Source organism: Lutra lutra, chromosome 4, assembly GCF_902655055.1.
Source record: "Lutra lutra chromosome 4, mLutLut1.2, whole genome shotgun sequence".
NCBI classification, from domain to species: domain Eukaryota; kingdom Metazoa; phylum Chordata; class Mammalia; order Carnivora; family Mustelidae; genus Lutra; species Lutra lutra.
In genome coordinates, this window is record NC_062281.1 from 22,660,947 (window position 1) to 22,674,363 (window position 13,417).

At 36.9% G+C, this 13,417-nt stretch overlaps 1 protein-coding gene across 1 annotated transcript in view; it reads right to left on the minus strand.

Annotated features, from left to right (window-relative positions):
* Positions 1–4,080, minus strand: part of SLC30A8 (solute carrier family 30 member 8) — a 38,257-nt gene extending 34,177 nt beyond the window's left edge. The window contains exon 1 of the mRNA XM_047726571.1: positions 4,010–4,080. Within this exon, the coding sequence (XP_047582527.1) occupies positions 4,010–4,080 (71 nt within the window). The remainder of the gene's footprint in view (positions 1–4,009) is intronic.
* Positions 4,081–13,417: the final 9,337 nt, after the last annotated feature.

A 13,417-nucleotide genomic window follows, 5' to 3' on the forward strand; every position in this document is an offset into this window, starting at 1 on the left:
ATCTTCCTGAGGTGCTTTTGAATATGATGGATCTTTTTTTCTCTCTTGATGCTTTCAAGATTTTTTCTGTGTGTTTTGCTTTCAGTATTTTCACTATAATATGTCAGAGTGTAGATCTGTTTTCTTTGATTCTTCTTAGTGTCTGTTAACCATTGTGGATGTGTAAATTAATACTGTCACCAAATTTAGGAAAATTCTAACCATTATTTCTTTGAATATTTTGAATATTCTCAAAATATATTGAATATTTCTCTCCTCCTTTCTCTCCTCTCCTTCTGGTCCTCCTGTTATGTGTGTGTTAGGGGATTTGATGATGTGCCACATTTCCTTGAGGTTCTGTTAACTTTTTCCTCCTTGTTTTCTTCTCTGTGTTCTTATGTTGCATATCTGTTGATCTATCTTCAAGTTCACTGATTATTCTGTCAGTTCATATCTACTGGTGAGCCCCTTTAGCAAATTTTTTATTCTACTTAATGTACTTTCAACTTCAGAATTTCCATTTGGCTCTTTTTTATATAATTTCTATCTCTTTATTGACATTGTTTGATAAGACACTGCCATCATACCTCTCTTTAATTTTTTAAACATGATTTCATTTAATTCTTCAATCGTATTTGTAATGAGTACTCTGAAATCTCTGAATGCTAAGTCCAACATCTGGGCTCTTTTAAAGGTAGTTTCTATTACCTGCTCTTTTTACTGTGTGTGGGTTATTTTTTGCTGTTTCTTTCCAGGTCTTATAATATTTAGCCTGAAATTGGATGTTTTAGATAATACACAGTAGCAATTCTGGATTCTGATCCCCAAAGACCCATTGCTGCTGATGTTTACTTGTTTGCTCTATTATTTGCTTAGGAATGCCTTGTCTAATTAAGTGGACTCTCTTTCCTCTGATGTCCCCTACATGAACAATGTCTGTTATTCTTCCCAAGAGGGTGTAGCCTTGGCATACACAGAGTCATCTTTATCTCCTCCACCCAGCCCAAGGATGCTGATCATTTTAATCATGTTTGCTTTGACCATCTCTTTCCATGGTCTCACTGTTAAGCTTCTGGCTGCTCTGCCTAAATGGGTATCACATCTGACTGTTGACCTATTTAATCACTTATTAATGACTGTCTTCAAAAATGCCCTAAGGCATAAATTGCTCCACAGTCTGATCCAGTTAAAGCTGAACCTTGTGTTAGTCTTCTCAAGCTGCTATAACAAAATATAACAGACTGGATAGCTTAAACAACAGAAAGTTATTTTCTCATGGTTCTGGAGACTCAAAGTCCATGATTAAGGTGCTGGTTCCTCTTATGAGGACACCAGTTCTACCATATCAGGGCTCCATCCAAATGACTTCATTTAACCTTAAACAGCTTTTTAAAGGTCCCGTCTCTAGCATAGTCACATGGAGTTCGGGCTTCAAAATATGAATTTGGGAGGGAGGGACATAGCAGGTTCCTTTAAGGAGGAAAAGTTTGAGGTCATGGGAAGGAGAGTGAAGACTCACCAAAAGCTGTTACAAAGCTCCTAGACATGTGAGTAAAGCCATCTTGGAACTTTTTCCACATCCCAGACACCAGCAGAATACAGCCCCGTGAACAAACCTCACTGACACAAAAATTGTAGAGAATAAAATGATTGCTGTTGAAGCTACTACATTCTGAAGCTAGTTGGTAGCCCAGCAGTAGATAAATGAAACACTCCTTTTGTAGAATTAGAGAATAAAAATTCCTTCAGGTTAAGTTTCTCAATAGCTGTTGACAATTTAAACTGAAACCTGATTATAAGTAGAAAAGAGAAGGAAGGAAAAAAGAGAAAGAATTATCAGAGGACAAAGTTGTCTGGGAAATAGAGACAGAAGAAAATATATGAGAAAGGTGGTTGGGGAAGATGATAAAAGGAAGCAAATAAGAAATCAAGGTCCATGTGTCCTCAGAGAGAAATAGATTAGGGATTCAGAAGGCCACAAGGTGAAAATGTGTGTGAACGAGAGGTGGAAGAGGAAGAAACGGACACTAAATTCACAAACAAAAGGCATGGGTTCAGATCCCAGCTCTGTCATAATTAGACATCTGACCTTAAGAAAGACACTTCTTCTCTTTGGCATTCAGGTTCCTAACTGGTAAAATAAGGGAGGGATCGGCATAAATCATCTCTCCCAGGTATAACTGTTTCTATATGAAAAGAAAATAAAGATGCATTTGATAGTTTCTCTCATCAACATATCCTGAAAATCATACCCATTTAGGAAGGGAAAGAGACCCTGTAACTATAAAAGGTTGGCTTTATTTGTGTAGCAGAGCATTAACAGTCTATTTTAATGAAAAGGGAAATAGTGTTATTTTGATAACGTAGAGATGCTCTATTAACAGTGCCTATAGTAATAACAATTCATTGTCTAAAATTTCTGCCTGACCTAACATGAGGTTTTGTTATTTGTGGTCTTAATAAATCACATCTAATAGAAAATAGTTCTTATAATGTGAGATAATAGATATGCTAGATTCTATCATGTATTTTTTATTAATTATTTTTATTAACATATAATGTATTATTTGCCCCAGGGATACAGGTCTGTGTATCATATATTTTTAAAACAAAATTACAAAAATCCTATAAAAAAAAAGTCCCTTTGCAGTTGTTCAAACATTTGATGCTATCAAACAGAATGTTGCTCCTCTTCTGAATATGAATTTAGTTCCACGAAACAAACACAAACATTACACATACTACTAATGGGTATGTATTCTCCTAAGCCCTGCTCCTAACCATGAAATCATTTTAGATTTCCATTCATTCATCTGTCCTAAGCATGTCTCTCTTTGCTCCTCATTCAGATTGAATCCCCAAACACACAAAACTCTTACTCTTACATGTGTCTGGTTTTTTACCAGGCAAATTATCTCAGACTGGAAAATGTCCCTAACTGTATTTTCTATGTGGAGTTTTCCTAACCTTCCTCTAACTCACTTTCATTTTTCAGTTCTTACTCTATCACTTCTGAAATGCTTTCTCTGACCCCTAAAGTCTAGCTAATGCCTAAGTTCCTTTGAGATCTTCTCATTAAACACCTCCAGAAAGACACTTCTGTGGTATTTTGCAATTGCCTATTTTCTATGTGCATTCCATGTTAGGCTCCAAGTTTAAGAGGACAGAGATCTGAGAGTAGACATGTTTTCCTCCTGTTACATATAGGGTGTGTTTAATTAATAGTAGTTCATTAAGAGGAAGATGAATGAATGTGGTACTGTGCACGTGGTACTGTGGAGCTAGTAGATGGAACTAGAACTACACAGGACATTAAATTCAGCTATATTCATTATGGTTGTGTACATCTGATTATGGCATTTCATGATTAAGAAAACTTGGTTTAAAATTAAGAAAAATTGGTTTAAAAATCAACGCAACCCCAATTCTGTCACATAGTTGAAAAGCCTTAATTTTTTTCTAAATATAATTTAGTAAAATTTACTTAGAACTTTAAAAATGGGAAGAATTGAGGAAAAAAAGGCAAACAGATTAGATCATGTATGCCTGTTTTCTGAAAGATAAATTAGAGATGAAAAATATATTAATAAAATCATATAAAATAAATAAAATTAAATAATAAATTATTTATTCATATTCATTAGATAAATAATATATTTATTAATTATTAATCAATTATTATATAAATAATAAATAATATGGTCATTAGTTATTTGTTAATTATTTATTAATTATATTTATCAGTCATGTAAATAATAAATTATTTATTTATAATAAATTATTATTAAATAATAAATTATTATAAAATAAATAAAATTAAGTATCCTTTGTGTACTTAACGATATTTAAGGAATCAAATCCTGCATTGTTCAGGATATGGATCATACAGGTCAGTCAATAGCTTATCAGATTTTGCAAAATGCCCCTGAGTTGCATAGCAAAAGTTTCTGATTTTGAAGCAGTAGGATCTAAGGATTGATTGAATACTCAAGACACAGAAAGTCATGAAGCAGAAACAGATATCGGTTACCTGTCTAGGGTGAAGGCATACATCTTAGTGGCTCTGTCATTCACAAGGTAAGTTCTTTCCAGAAACTCCATGGTGGTCAGAAGGAGAACTTCTGCTGTTGTTTGTGGTTGTTGTGGCTTCTGCTGTTTTTACCTCACTTCCCAGTTTGGGAAGCAAACAGCCTTACAATCATTCACATACTTTCTAAAGAAAAAAATAAAAAGGCTTCTGGGCTTTAGAGTAACGAGCTTCCTACATCAATGTTCTTGGCAGGTGTGCCAAAATTACAGCCTTCTTGGACCATCATCGGGTCTCATTCTCTCACCCACAGAAACTCCTTTCCTACAGAGACCTGCAGGAAGGATCAGGTGAAGCCCGTGCGTGCGTGCGTGCGTGTGTGTGTGTGTGTGTGTGTCTGTGTGTCTGTGTGTCTATGTGTATATGCGCGCAAGTGTGCTTCCGATGCTATTTGATTCCACTGTTTGCTGAGAGTAGAGGAGCTCCAGGGTTTCCTGCTAATTGCTGATGTAGAGATTTGGTCTTCAAAACACACCTGGGTGAGCTGTAGACACCCTTCTGGGCAATAGTCTCGTGTTTTTCCCTTTCTTTTCCTTGCCATTTTTTGGGGGAACCTCTCTCTCAACCTAAAAACATTTCTCCTGAGATTTAGTTCTAAGATGACCTGTAAGTAGCTGTCAGGATTTACTTCTCCTCTCCTAGGACCGTTTTCGGTTTTCACTACTGAAGGGAGGACATGGGTCATTAGTTGTTGTGGTCTGTAATCTGAAACAGTTCCTGGTGTGGCAGCTTCGAAGCCCTTCTGACAGGCAGAAAAAGGGCAGACTCAGCTTCTAAATAAATTACAGCCCTCAGTCATACCTACAAGAACTGGAATGATCTGTCTTCTCCCTGGCTAGGGTATCTTTTGTTGAAGATAAAAGACTCATCCAAGGAAACCCTATCAGGCAAACAAATCACAACTCAGAAACAGCATCTTCTGATTTGATCCCAAAGGACCTTCAACCCCCAAAATTGTAGGAATTCACATTATATTTCATTATTAAGCATTTTCCTTTCCAAATAAGGTAAGGGACTATAACCTGAGGGCAGCAGCCCTTTGTGGTAGGCATTTGTGAGGAGGCCAAAGAGCATCCAAGATCTGTACAGATGCACAAGGCAGACTGGAGAAAAGGCCATAAATCTCCGACCGCTGAGTCCTCATTTCCTTCTCCCTCTGTCAACACTCACTTCCTAGTGGGAAACTCATACAGAGTTAGTGGAGTCCAGGAATAGCCCAGTTGCCCAGCATCTTGGGAATCTGCCCATCGTTCTGAGCAAAAGTCTGCCACGATGGCCTAATAGGATAAATACTGTCTCTGAAAAAGAAAATGGGATTCAATGGCAATTCCAACAGCAGTAAGAGAAGTCACCTTTGCCCAACAGTGAGAGCATCAGGTGTCCTATCACATCTGCAGTGAAGCTGTACCTCATGTTTAAGATTTCGAATAGTCTCAGCCATAAGATAAATTCTAAGGTCTTTCTGTATGACCCCATTGCCTAACCAATCATTAGCTTGGTTGGGACAGATGGAAACCAGAGAAATGGCTCTGGGAGGCCATTTTTTTCTTGCAGGAGAAATTCTGGGTCTGGTGTTACTAGAATAATCCAAAGCATTTCCTTCTCATATATCCTTACTCTTAACTTTACAAAATAATAGGTTATTCTGTGGATACAAAGTAGGAAACCAGAAAAGAATTACTAACCCATCTGTGCAACATGTTGCAACGCTTTGCAGCTTGAATCATTTGTGAGTTGTTTCTAGAACATAGGAGAGAAATAGAAGTCAAGTGAATGAATGTCAGAAAGTGAATTAGCCTGAACTCCTTTAGATGTAAGTGCAAAGGAAAGAAGATAAGTGATATTCAAATGCAGGAAAGAGAATGTATAGCCATAGCTATCAACAGGAAAAGAAATAATCTGTAAGTTTGAGATTCTGCACCATAAGTTTTGTCACTAACACATATATAGATGCACAGACATATTTAGATCTGTTTGTGATTCTGTGAGCACAGAGATACATACTAGGTTGTTCATGTGAATTTCCTACAGGGCAAGAAGAGAGTGAGGATATACGAGAAGTGTAGGGTAGGACTGACACAGAAAAGGGTAAGGTGGAGATGAGAGAAGAGGGAATGGGGTCCCCAACAAAGGAGGAAAAAAACATGTGTTCTGTGATCTCTGCTCTTTATTTATAAATTGAAATATATAAAATTGCCATTTTGTAGACCTAATGCAGTCTAAAATCAGCAATTTCCTATGATTTACTTAAATATATGTTCACACATATACACAAACCTATAAAATGTGGATGTGTGCATGTGTGAGCCATTTAAAAATTTAAAAATTAATATGCATATTTTAAAAGTATTAAGAAATTACTTTCATCAAATTTACGTGAATTTCCAAGTGCTGCCCTTGAAAATAACTGCTCTGGTATAAACCAAAACTTCCGGTGTAAGTGGCATCAGAGTAGCAAACATTATAGCAAGTGAAACTTTTGTGTTAAAAAAAATAAGTTTTCCTGCTACAAATTTAAATGTAGATGAATTATGATTAAGAATTGCCTGCATGTCACAATGTGTGAAACGTTCACCTGTTGATAACTTTGTCATCTTATAACTTTGTCATCCTTATACTAGGATGTAGTAGTCATCCTAACTACACCATCACCCCCTTCCCCTCAGTATTCTGTGGGGACAATGTTTATGAAGAATTTCCAACCTCTCTGACTAACCTTTGCCCTGCTCTGGTTTGTGCCACCCACTAAGGACCAATGGCCCTAATCAGACTAGCAAAATTCACAAAATATGTACTTGGAAAGCAACATGGATCAAAAAAAGAAAATCCTTTCTCTTTTTGACAGTCAGCTTTGGTGGGCATCATGCTGTTTGGTTTTTTTTTCCCAGTTTCCAAGGCAACCAGCTTCTAAACCATCCTGAATTACAGGTTGTCCTCTCCGCCCACTCACCATCACAATCTTGTAGCAACTGAAGGGGCAAAATGCAATTTATAACAGTTACTTCTGGGAATAAATATCCCGTCAGCCACAAGAACATCACTGACATGACCGAAAAACTGGTTCAGCTCCCCAGCCCTAGCTGTCGTTGGCAACAATTTCTTTATAGGATTTTACAAGCGGTAACTAATACTTGTGCAAAAATAATTTACACAGGTGTCTCACACATCATTTTGATATTTCACTCGCAGAAAGGGTGTGTTTATGGAAAACCACCGTGATCCTCCCTAGACACTCAAGTACTGAGTTCTCAAGATTTGCATTCCCAAAATTTAAACTCATACTTCAGAAACACTTCATATTGCTGTTGTTTGCATGTAGCTATCTTTTAAAAAGAGACATGAAAGTGAGCTTGTTTTAAAATAATCATGTTGGTTTTCATTCTGTTTCGCTTTTTCTTATTTGTGTGGAGAGGCAGTATAGTAAAGTGACTTAATGCATGGGCTTTCAAATTAGATACACTTAATATCAGTTCCCAGTTTGACCATTTCCTTACATGTGTGACCTTGAACAAGTCACCTGGCCTCTGTGGTTTTCAGTTTCTCATCTGTAAAATGTTACATTAATGGAGTCCCTGTCTACAGAGTGCTTGTGAAGAGTAAAAGAGATAATGTGTATAAAAGCTCTTAGCCTAGCATCTGGCATATAATCAGTGTTGTATAGAAGTGAGTTGCTATGGATTCAGCCATGTCTAAGTAAAACGTCCTGACTCTCTCAGAGAAATTGACCCCAGTCTTAGCATGAGGCTAAGAATTACCCATGAGTGGAAGAATCCACCAAGGAAGTAGAAGTTATTACAAAGAAGACTGGGGGACTTGAACCATCCGCTATGACTTCAGGTCAATCCCTCAAGCTCTCTAGGCCCAATGCGCTCAAATAATGTGTGATTTGTGAATTCTGAAATGAATTTGTGCCTGCCTCATTCTACCTGCTTAGCAGTCAAGTGCAATTCAGAATGTGTCCTACATAAAGAGGACAAAACAGGAAGGAAATGAGAACTCAATCAGTGTAATCACCTGCTAAAGATTCTGGACTTCTGTATTCCCACACAGACTATAAAGATATTATTTCTAAGCTCAGTGGCGTTTCCTTAGCAAGGTGATTTTATGGTTATTACTACAGTGTGAGTTTTTCACAAGTTGCATCCAGGAATGTGAAAACAAAGACACTGAAAATTTAATTGGATTGTCTTTTAAAGAACGTTGTGGAAATTTCATTTTAATCTAAAGTAAACATGTATAAAACACAAACCATTTCCTGATATTTCATACTTTATGCGAGAATGGACTGAGCCATCTGAGTTTTATTTTCTCCTTGATAAATTGGACTATATAACTCTTTCTTTTGCCACTTTTATTTTTAAAAAGATTGAGCTATAGAAATGTTTCAGTGCAAATGTAATTTGTATTTGTTGAAAAAACTTGATAAAATATTGATGCTAAAACAATAAAGGAAATATTTTTATCAAGCTTGATTGATACAAATAAATAATACAAAAATAAACTAGCAGTTTTTTGGTAGGGGAAAATATTGGGACTAGGTGGTTAAGATGTTTATGAAGTGTATATCTTATTGATGAGTCTCCTTGTCCCACAATTCCTTTTACAAGCACTCTGCAAACTTAATTAACCCCTAAATGCACTCTCCAGGATAGATTTGGTTGACTTCATCTTGCAAATTCCGAAGTAGTTATCTGCTGGCTTCACATTCTCACAACTATTTATGTTTCTCTCTCTCTCTCTTTTTTTTTTTAAGATTTGATTTATTCATGTGACACAAAGAGAGAGAGAGAGAGATCACAAGTAGGCAGAGAGGCAGGCAGAGAGAGGGGGGAAGCAGGCTCCCCGGTGAGCGAGAGCCCGATGTGGGGCTCGATCGCAGGACCTGAGCCGAAGGCAGAGGCTTAACCCACTCAGCCACCCAGTGCCCCTGTGTTTCTCTTTTTTATTTTGTTTACTTTGACAAGCAAGAGAGGATTCTAAGGACCTAAGCCATGATTTATGGCATTAGAATAAGAAAGATATAAGAAAGAATAAGAAAAGAAAAATCATGATTATTTCAACAGATTCAGAAAAAGCATTTGACAGAATACAACATCTGTTTATGATTAAAACCTGTCAAACACATGGACATAGAGGGACTGTATCTCAACATAATAAAGACCATATATATTAACCCCAATTAGTGGTGAAAAGCTGAAAGCAATTCCTCTAAGATTAGCAAGACAAGAATGCTCACATTGCCACTTTAATTCAACATAGTATTGGAAGTCCTCACCAAAGCATTCAGGCAAGGAAAGAAACAAAAGGCATTTAAATTGTAGAAGAAGAAATAAAACTTTCACTATTTACAGAGGATATGATATTATATACAGAAAATCCTAAAGACTCCATCAAAAAACTGTTAGAACTGGGACATCTGGATGGCTCAGTCAGTTAAGCATCTGCCTTCAGCTCAGGTCATGATCTCAGAGTCCTGAGATCAAGCCCTGCCTTGGGCTCCCGGATCAATGGGGAGTCTGCTTCTCCCTCTCACTCTCCTTCTGTCCACTCTCTCTCAAATAAATAAGTAATCTTAAAAAAAAAATCCTGTTGGAACCAATAAACAAATCCAGTAAAGTTGTAGAATACAGAATCACTACACAAAAACCTGCTATATTCCTATATATCAAAAATTAACGATCAGAAAAATAAATTTTTTAATATCCCATTTACAATCACATCAACAAGAACAAAATACCTAGGAGTAAATTTAACCAAGGAGGTGGAAGACCAGTATATTGAAAACTATAGAACATTAATGAAAGAAATTGAAGAAGAAACAAATGAAAAAATATTCCTTGCTCATGGATTGGAAGAACATTGCTGTAATGTCCATACTACCCACTACGATTTATTCAACACAATCCCTATTAAAATTCCAATGGCATTTTTCACAGAAATGGAACAAAAAAAAATCCTAAAATTTGTATGGAACCACAAAAGAGCCCAGGTAGCCAAAGCGATCTTAAGAAAGAAGAACAAAGGGACACCTGGGTGGCTCAGGGGGTTAAGCCTCTGCCTTCAGCTCAGGCCATGATCTCAGGGTCCTGGGATGGAGCCCCACATCGGACTCTCTGCTTGGCGGGGAGCCTCCTTCCCCCTCTCTCTCTGCCTGCTGCTCTGCCTACTTGTGATCTCTCTGTCAAATAAATAAATAAAATCTTAAAAAAAGAAGAAGAAGAAGAAGAAGAACAAGCTGGAGGCATCACATTTATCTAATAGAGATTAGATTCTATCTAATATAGATTTCAAACTGCATTATAAATCTATAGTAATTAAAACTGGTATTGGCGTAAAAACAGACACATAGATGAATAGAACTGAATAGGGAGTCCAGAATTAAACCCACACATACATGGTCAATTAATTTACAGCAAAGGACCCAAGAATATACAGTGGAGAAAGATAGTGTCTTCAATAAATGGTGCTGAGCAAAACAGACAGCCACGTGCAAAAGAATGAAACTGGACCACTATCTGACACGATATACAAAATTAACTCAAAATAGATTACAGACTTGCACAAAAGAACTCCTAGAAGAACACAGAGCCAATAAGCTTCTTGACATAGTTCTTGGTGACAATTTTTTTAATCTGACACCAAAAAACAGAAGTAACAAAAATAAAAATAAACAAGTGAGACTACATTAAACTCAAAACTTACTGCACAGCAAAGGAAACCATCAACAAAATGATACAGCAACCTACTGAATGGAGGAAGATATTTGCAAATCATGTGCCTGATTAGGGAATAAAGAAATCATGCAACTCAATAGCAAAAAAAAATACATAATAATCATTAAAAAATGGGCAGAAGATCTGAATGGCATTTTTCCATAGAAGACATAGAGATGGCCAACAGGTACATGAAAAGATGTTCTACATCATTAATCATCAGGAAAATGCAAATCAAAGGCACAGTGAAGTATCACCTCACACCTATTAAGATGGTTATTATCAAAAAGATTAAAAATATAGGGGCGCCTGGGTGGCTCAGTTGGTTAATCAACTGCCTTCGGCTTAGGTCATGATCCTGGAGTCCTGGGATCGAGTCCCACATCGGACTCCCTGCTCGGCGGGGAGTCTGCTTCTCCCGCTGATCTCTCTCTCCTCTCATGCTCTCTCTCTCTCTCAAATAAATAAATAAAATCATTAAAAATTTTTTAAAAAAATATCAAGTGTTGGCAAGAACGTAAAGGGGACTCTTGTGTACTATGGTGGGAGTGCAAACTGGTGCAGCCACCATGGAAAAAAGTATGGAGGTTCCTCAAGAAATTTAAAATAGAACTACGATAAGATCCAGCAATTCCGCTTTTGGATATTTATGCAAAGAAAACAGGAATATGAATTCAAAAAGATATATGCGCCTCCATATTCCCTGTAGCATTACTTACACTAGCCAAGATATGAAAACAGCACAAGTGTCCATCAATGAGTGAATGGATAAAGAAATTGTGGTATGTGTAGACAATGAAATATTATTTAGCCATAAGAAAGAAGGAAATCTTGCCATTTGTAACAACATGGATGGTACTAAAGGGCATTATGCTGAGTAAAATAAGTCAAACAGAGAAAGACAAATACAATATGTTTCTCTCATGTGGAATATAAAATATGTATATATATAAATTTATAAATATACAAAAATCTAAGTTGATAGAGGACAAGTAGGTGGTTGCCAGAGGTGAGAAAAATGGATAAATTATGTTTATTTTTTAGTTTAAATGAATTTTTAAACTTTTTTTTAAAAAAAGGACCCTTAAATATTCCTTCAAATTGTTATCACCTGGTTTCTTGGAAACTATGAAAAAAATGTAATTTCTTTTGAAAAATGGCAATGAAAAAACAATGACATTAGCAATCATTTTGGCCTACATGTACCATCTAGAGATACCATTTAAGAAGGTCAAGGAATTAGCTGTGTAGTTAGATTGCAGATGAATTAAAGATAATTTAGGATGTTAATGGCAAAAAAGGTAAATATCCTTATTCAGTCCCATCATTGGATGACAGAAAGTTAACCAGAAAAAAAAAAAAAAATACCCAGAAAGAAAAAAAAATGTAATTGAAATACTTGAGCAAAAACATTATAATTTCAAACTTTTGTGAGGCAGAAGATTATTATGTTCTTTTGGGGCTAGCAGAAGGAAAAAATGCATCATTTGCCTTTTGCAGGAGATAAAAATAAGTTTTCAATAAACAAATAAATAAAATTAGAGCTTTAGCATGATTCATAGTTTGATTTTATTTAGAAGGTATCAAGTGACTACTATGTGCCAGGCATCTCACTAAGCCCGAGGGAACAGAAGATAAAAGGCACAGTCTCAGGAAGTGTGTGTGTGTGTGTGTGTGTGTGTGTGTGTGTGTGTGTGAATTCATTTAGATAGGCTCTGTGCCAACCCCTGATGGAATTAATGATCTCCAACAGTCTCTTCCCTTAAATGATTACGGATCAACAATTCACTATAACAAACTGTTCTGCCAGTAGGGAGACCAAGACTAACAGCTATAATCCCAGTGGAAGGGACACGAAGGACAATACTCAAGGCTACTAGGGGAGGCTGCCCCAAGGTGGGGAGCTTGCAGGATCTTGAGGATGCTGGTCCTTAAGAGCTCTGCGTTGAGAGGAGGATCCTGGAGCATGGCTGGCCATTACCTTCGTTTCCAGAAGGGTCACTTCTCTGTCTTTTCAGCTGGTCCATTTCATCCAATTAGTTTTTCTTTCCCTTGCTGATTGCTTCTGGCACTTAGTGGAGACACAAACTGTCCCCTATAGGGTGTGTCTGCCCATCCAGCCTGCTGCTTTCATGTCTAAGAGGTTAAGTTTGGCTAAAGGATTTTAGGAGACTTCGTGATTACCTCTTACCCATCTGCATTTTGTTTTCCCTGCTCCTGTCTCTACTCTGTTAGAAGGGAAGGCACAGAGCTTGGAACTATAGTGTCGAATTGTCAAGGAAGGAGCCTACGGAGAACGGCCCCTCAGAGTGGCTAATGAGTATTTGTCTCTGACGCTCCACTTTAGAACGTCAGTCTGCCTCTCAGTTCACACAGAAAACTTCAATCGAACTAGGTTTTATTCTGGTTTTGGCTTTAAGACAACAATCCCATTGGTTTGCTTTGTCGAATCACCAGAATTTTATTTCTGTTGTTACTCTTTTGGACATTTGTTGGATGCATGATATTATTATCTGAGCATTTTTATTGTGGCTGACAAACACTCGTATTGGTCTATCTGGAAAATTACTTCCCTATTTGAGCCTTTTGAAGAAAAAAAAAAGGTAGACAAAAACATACTTTCTAGTGTTCCAGCTCC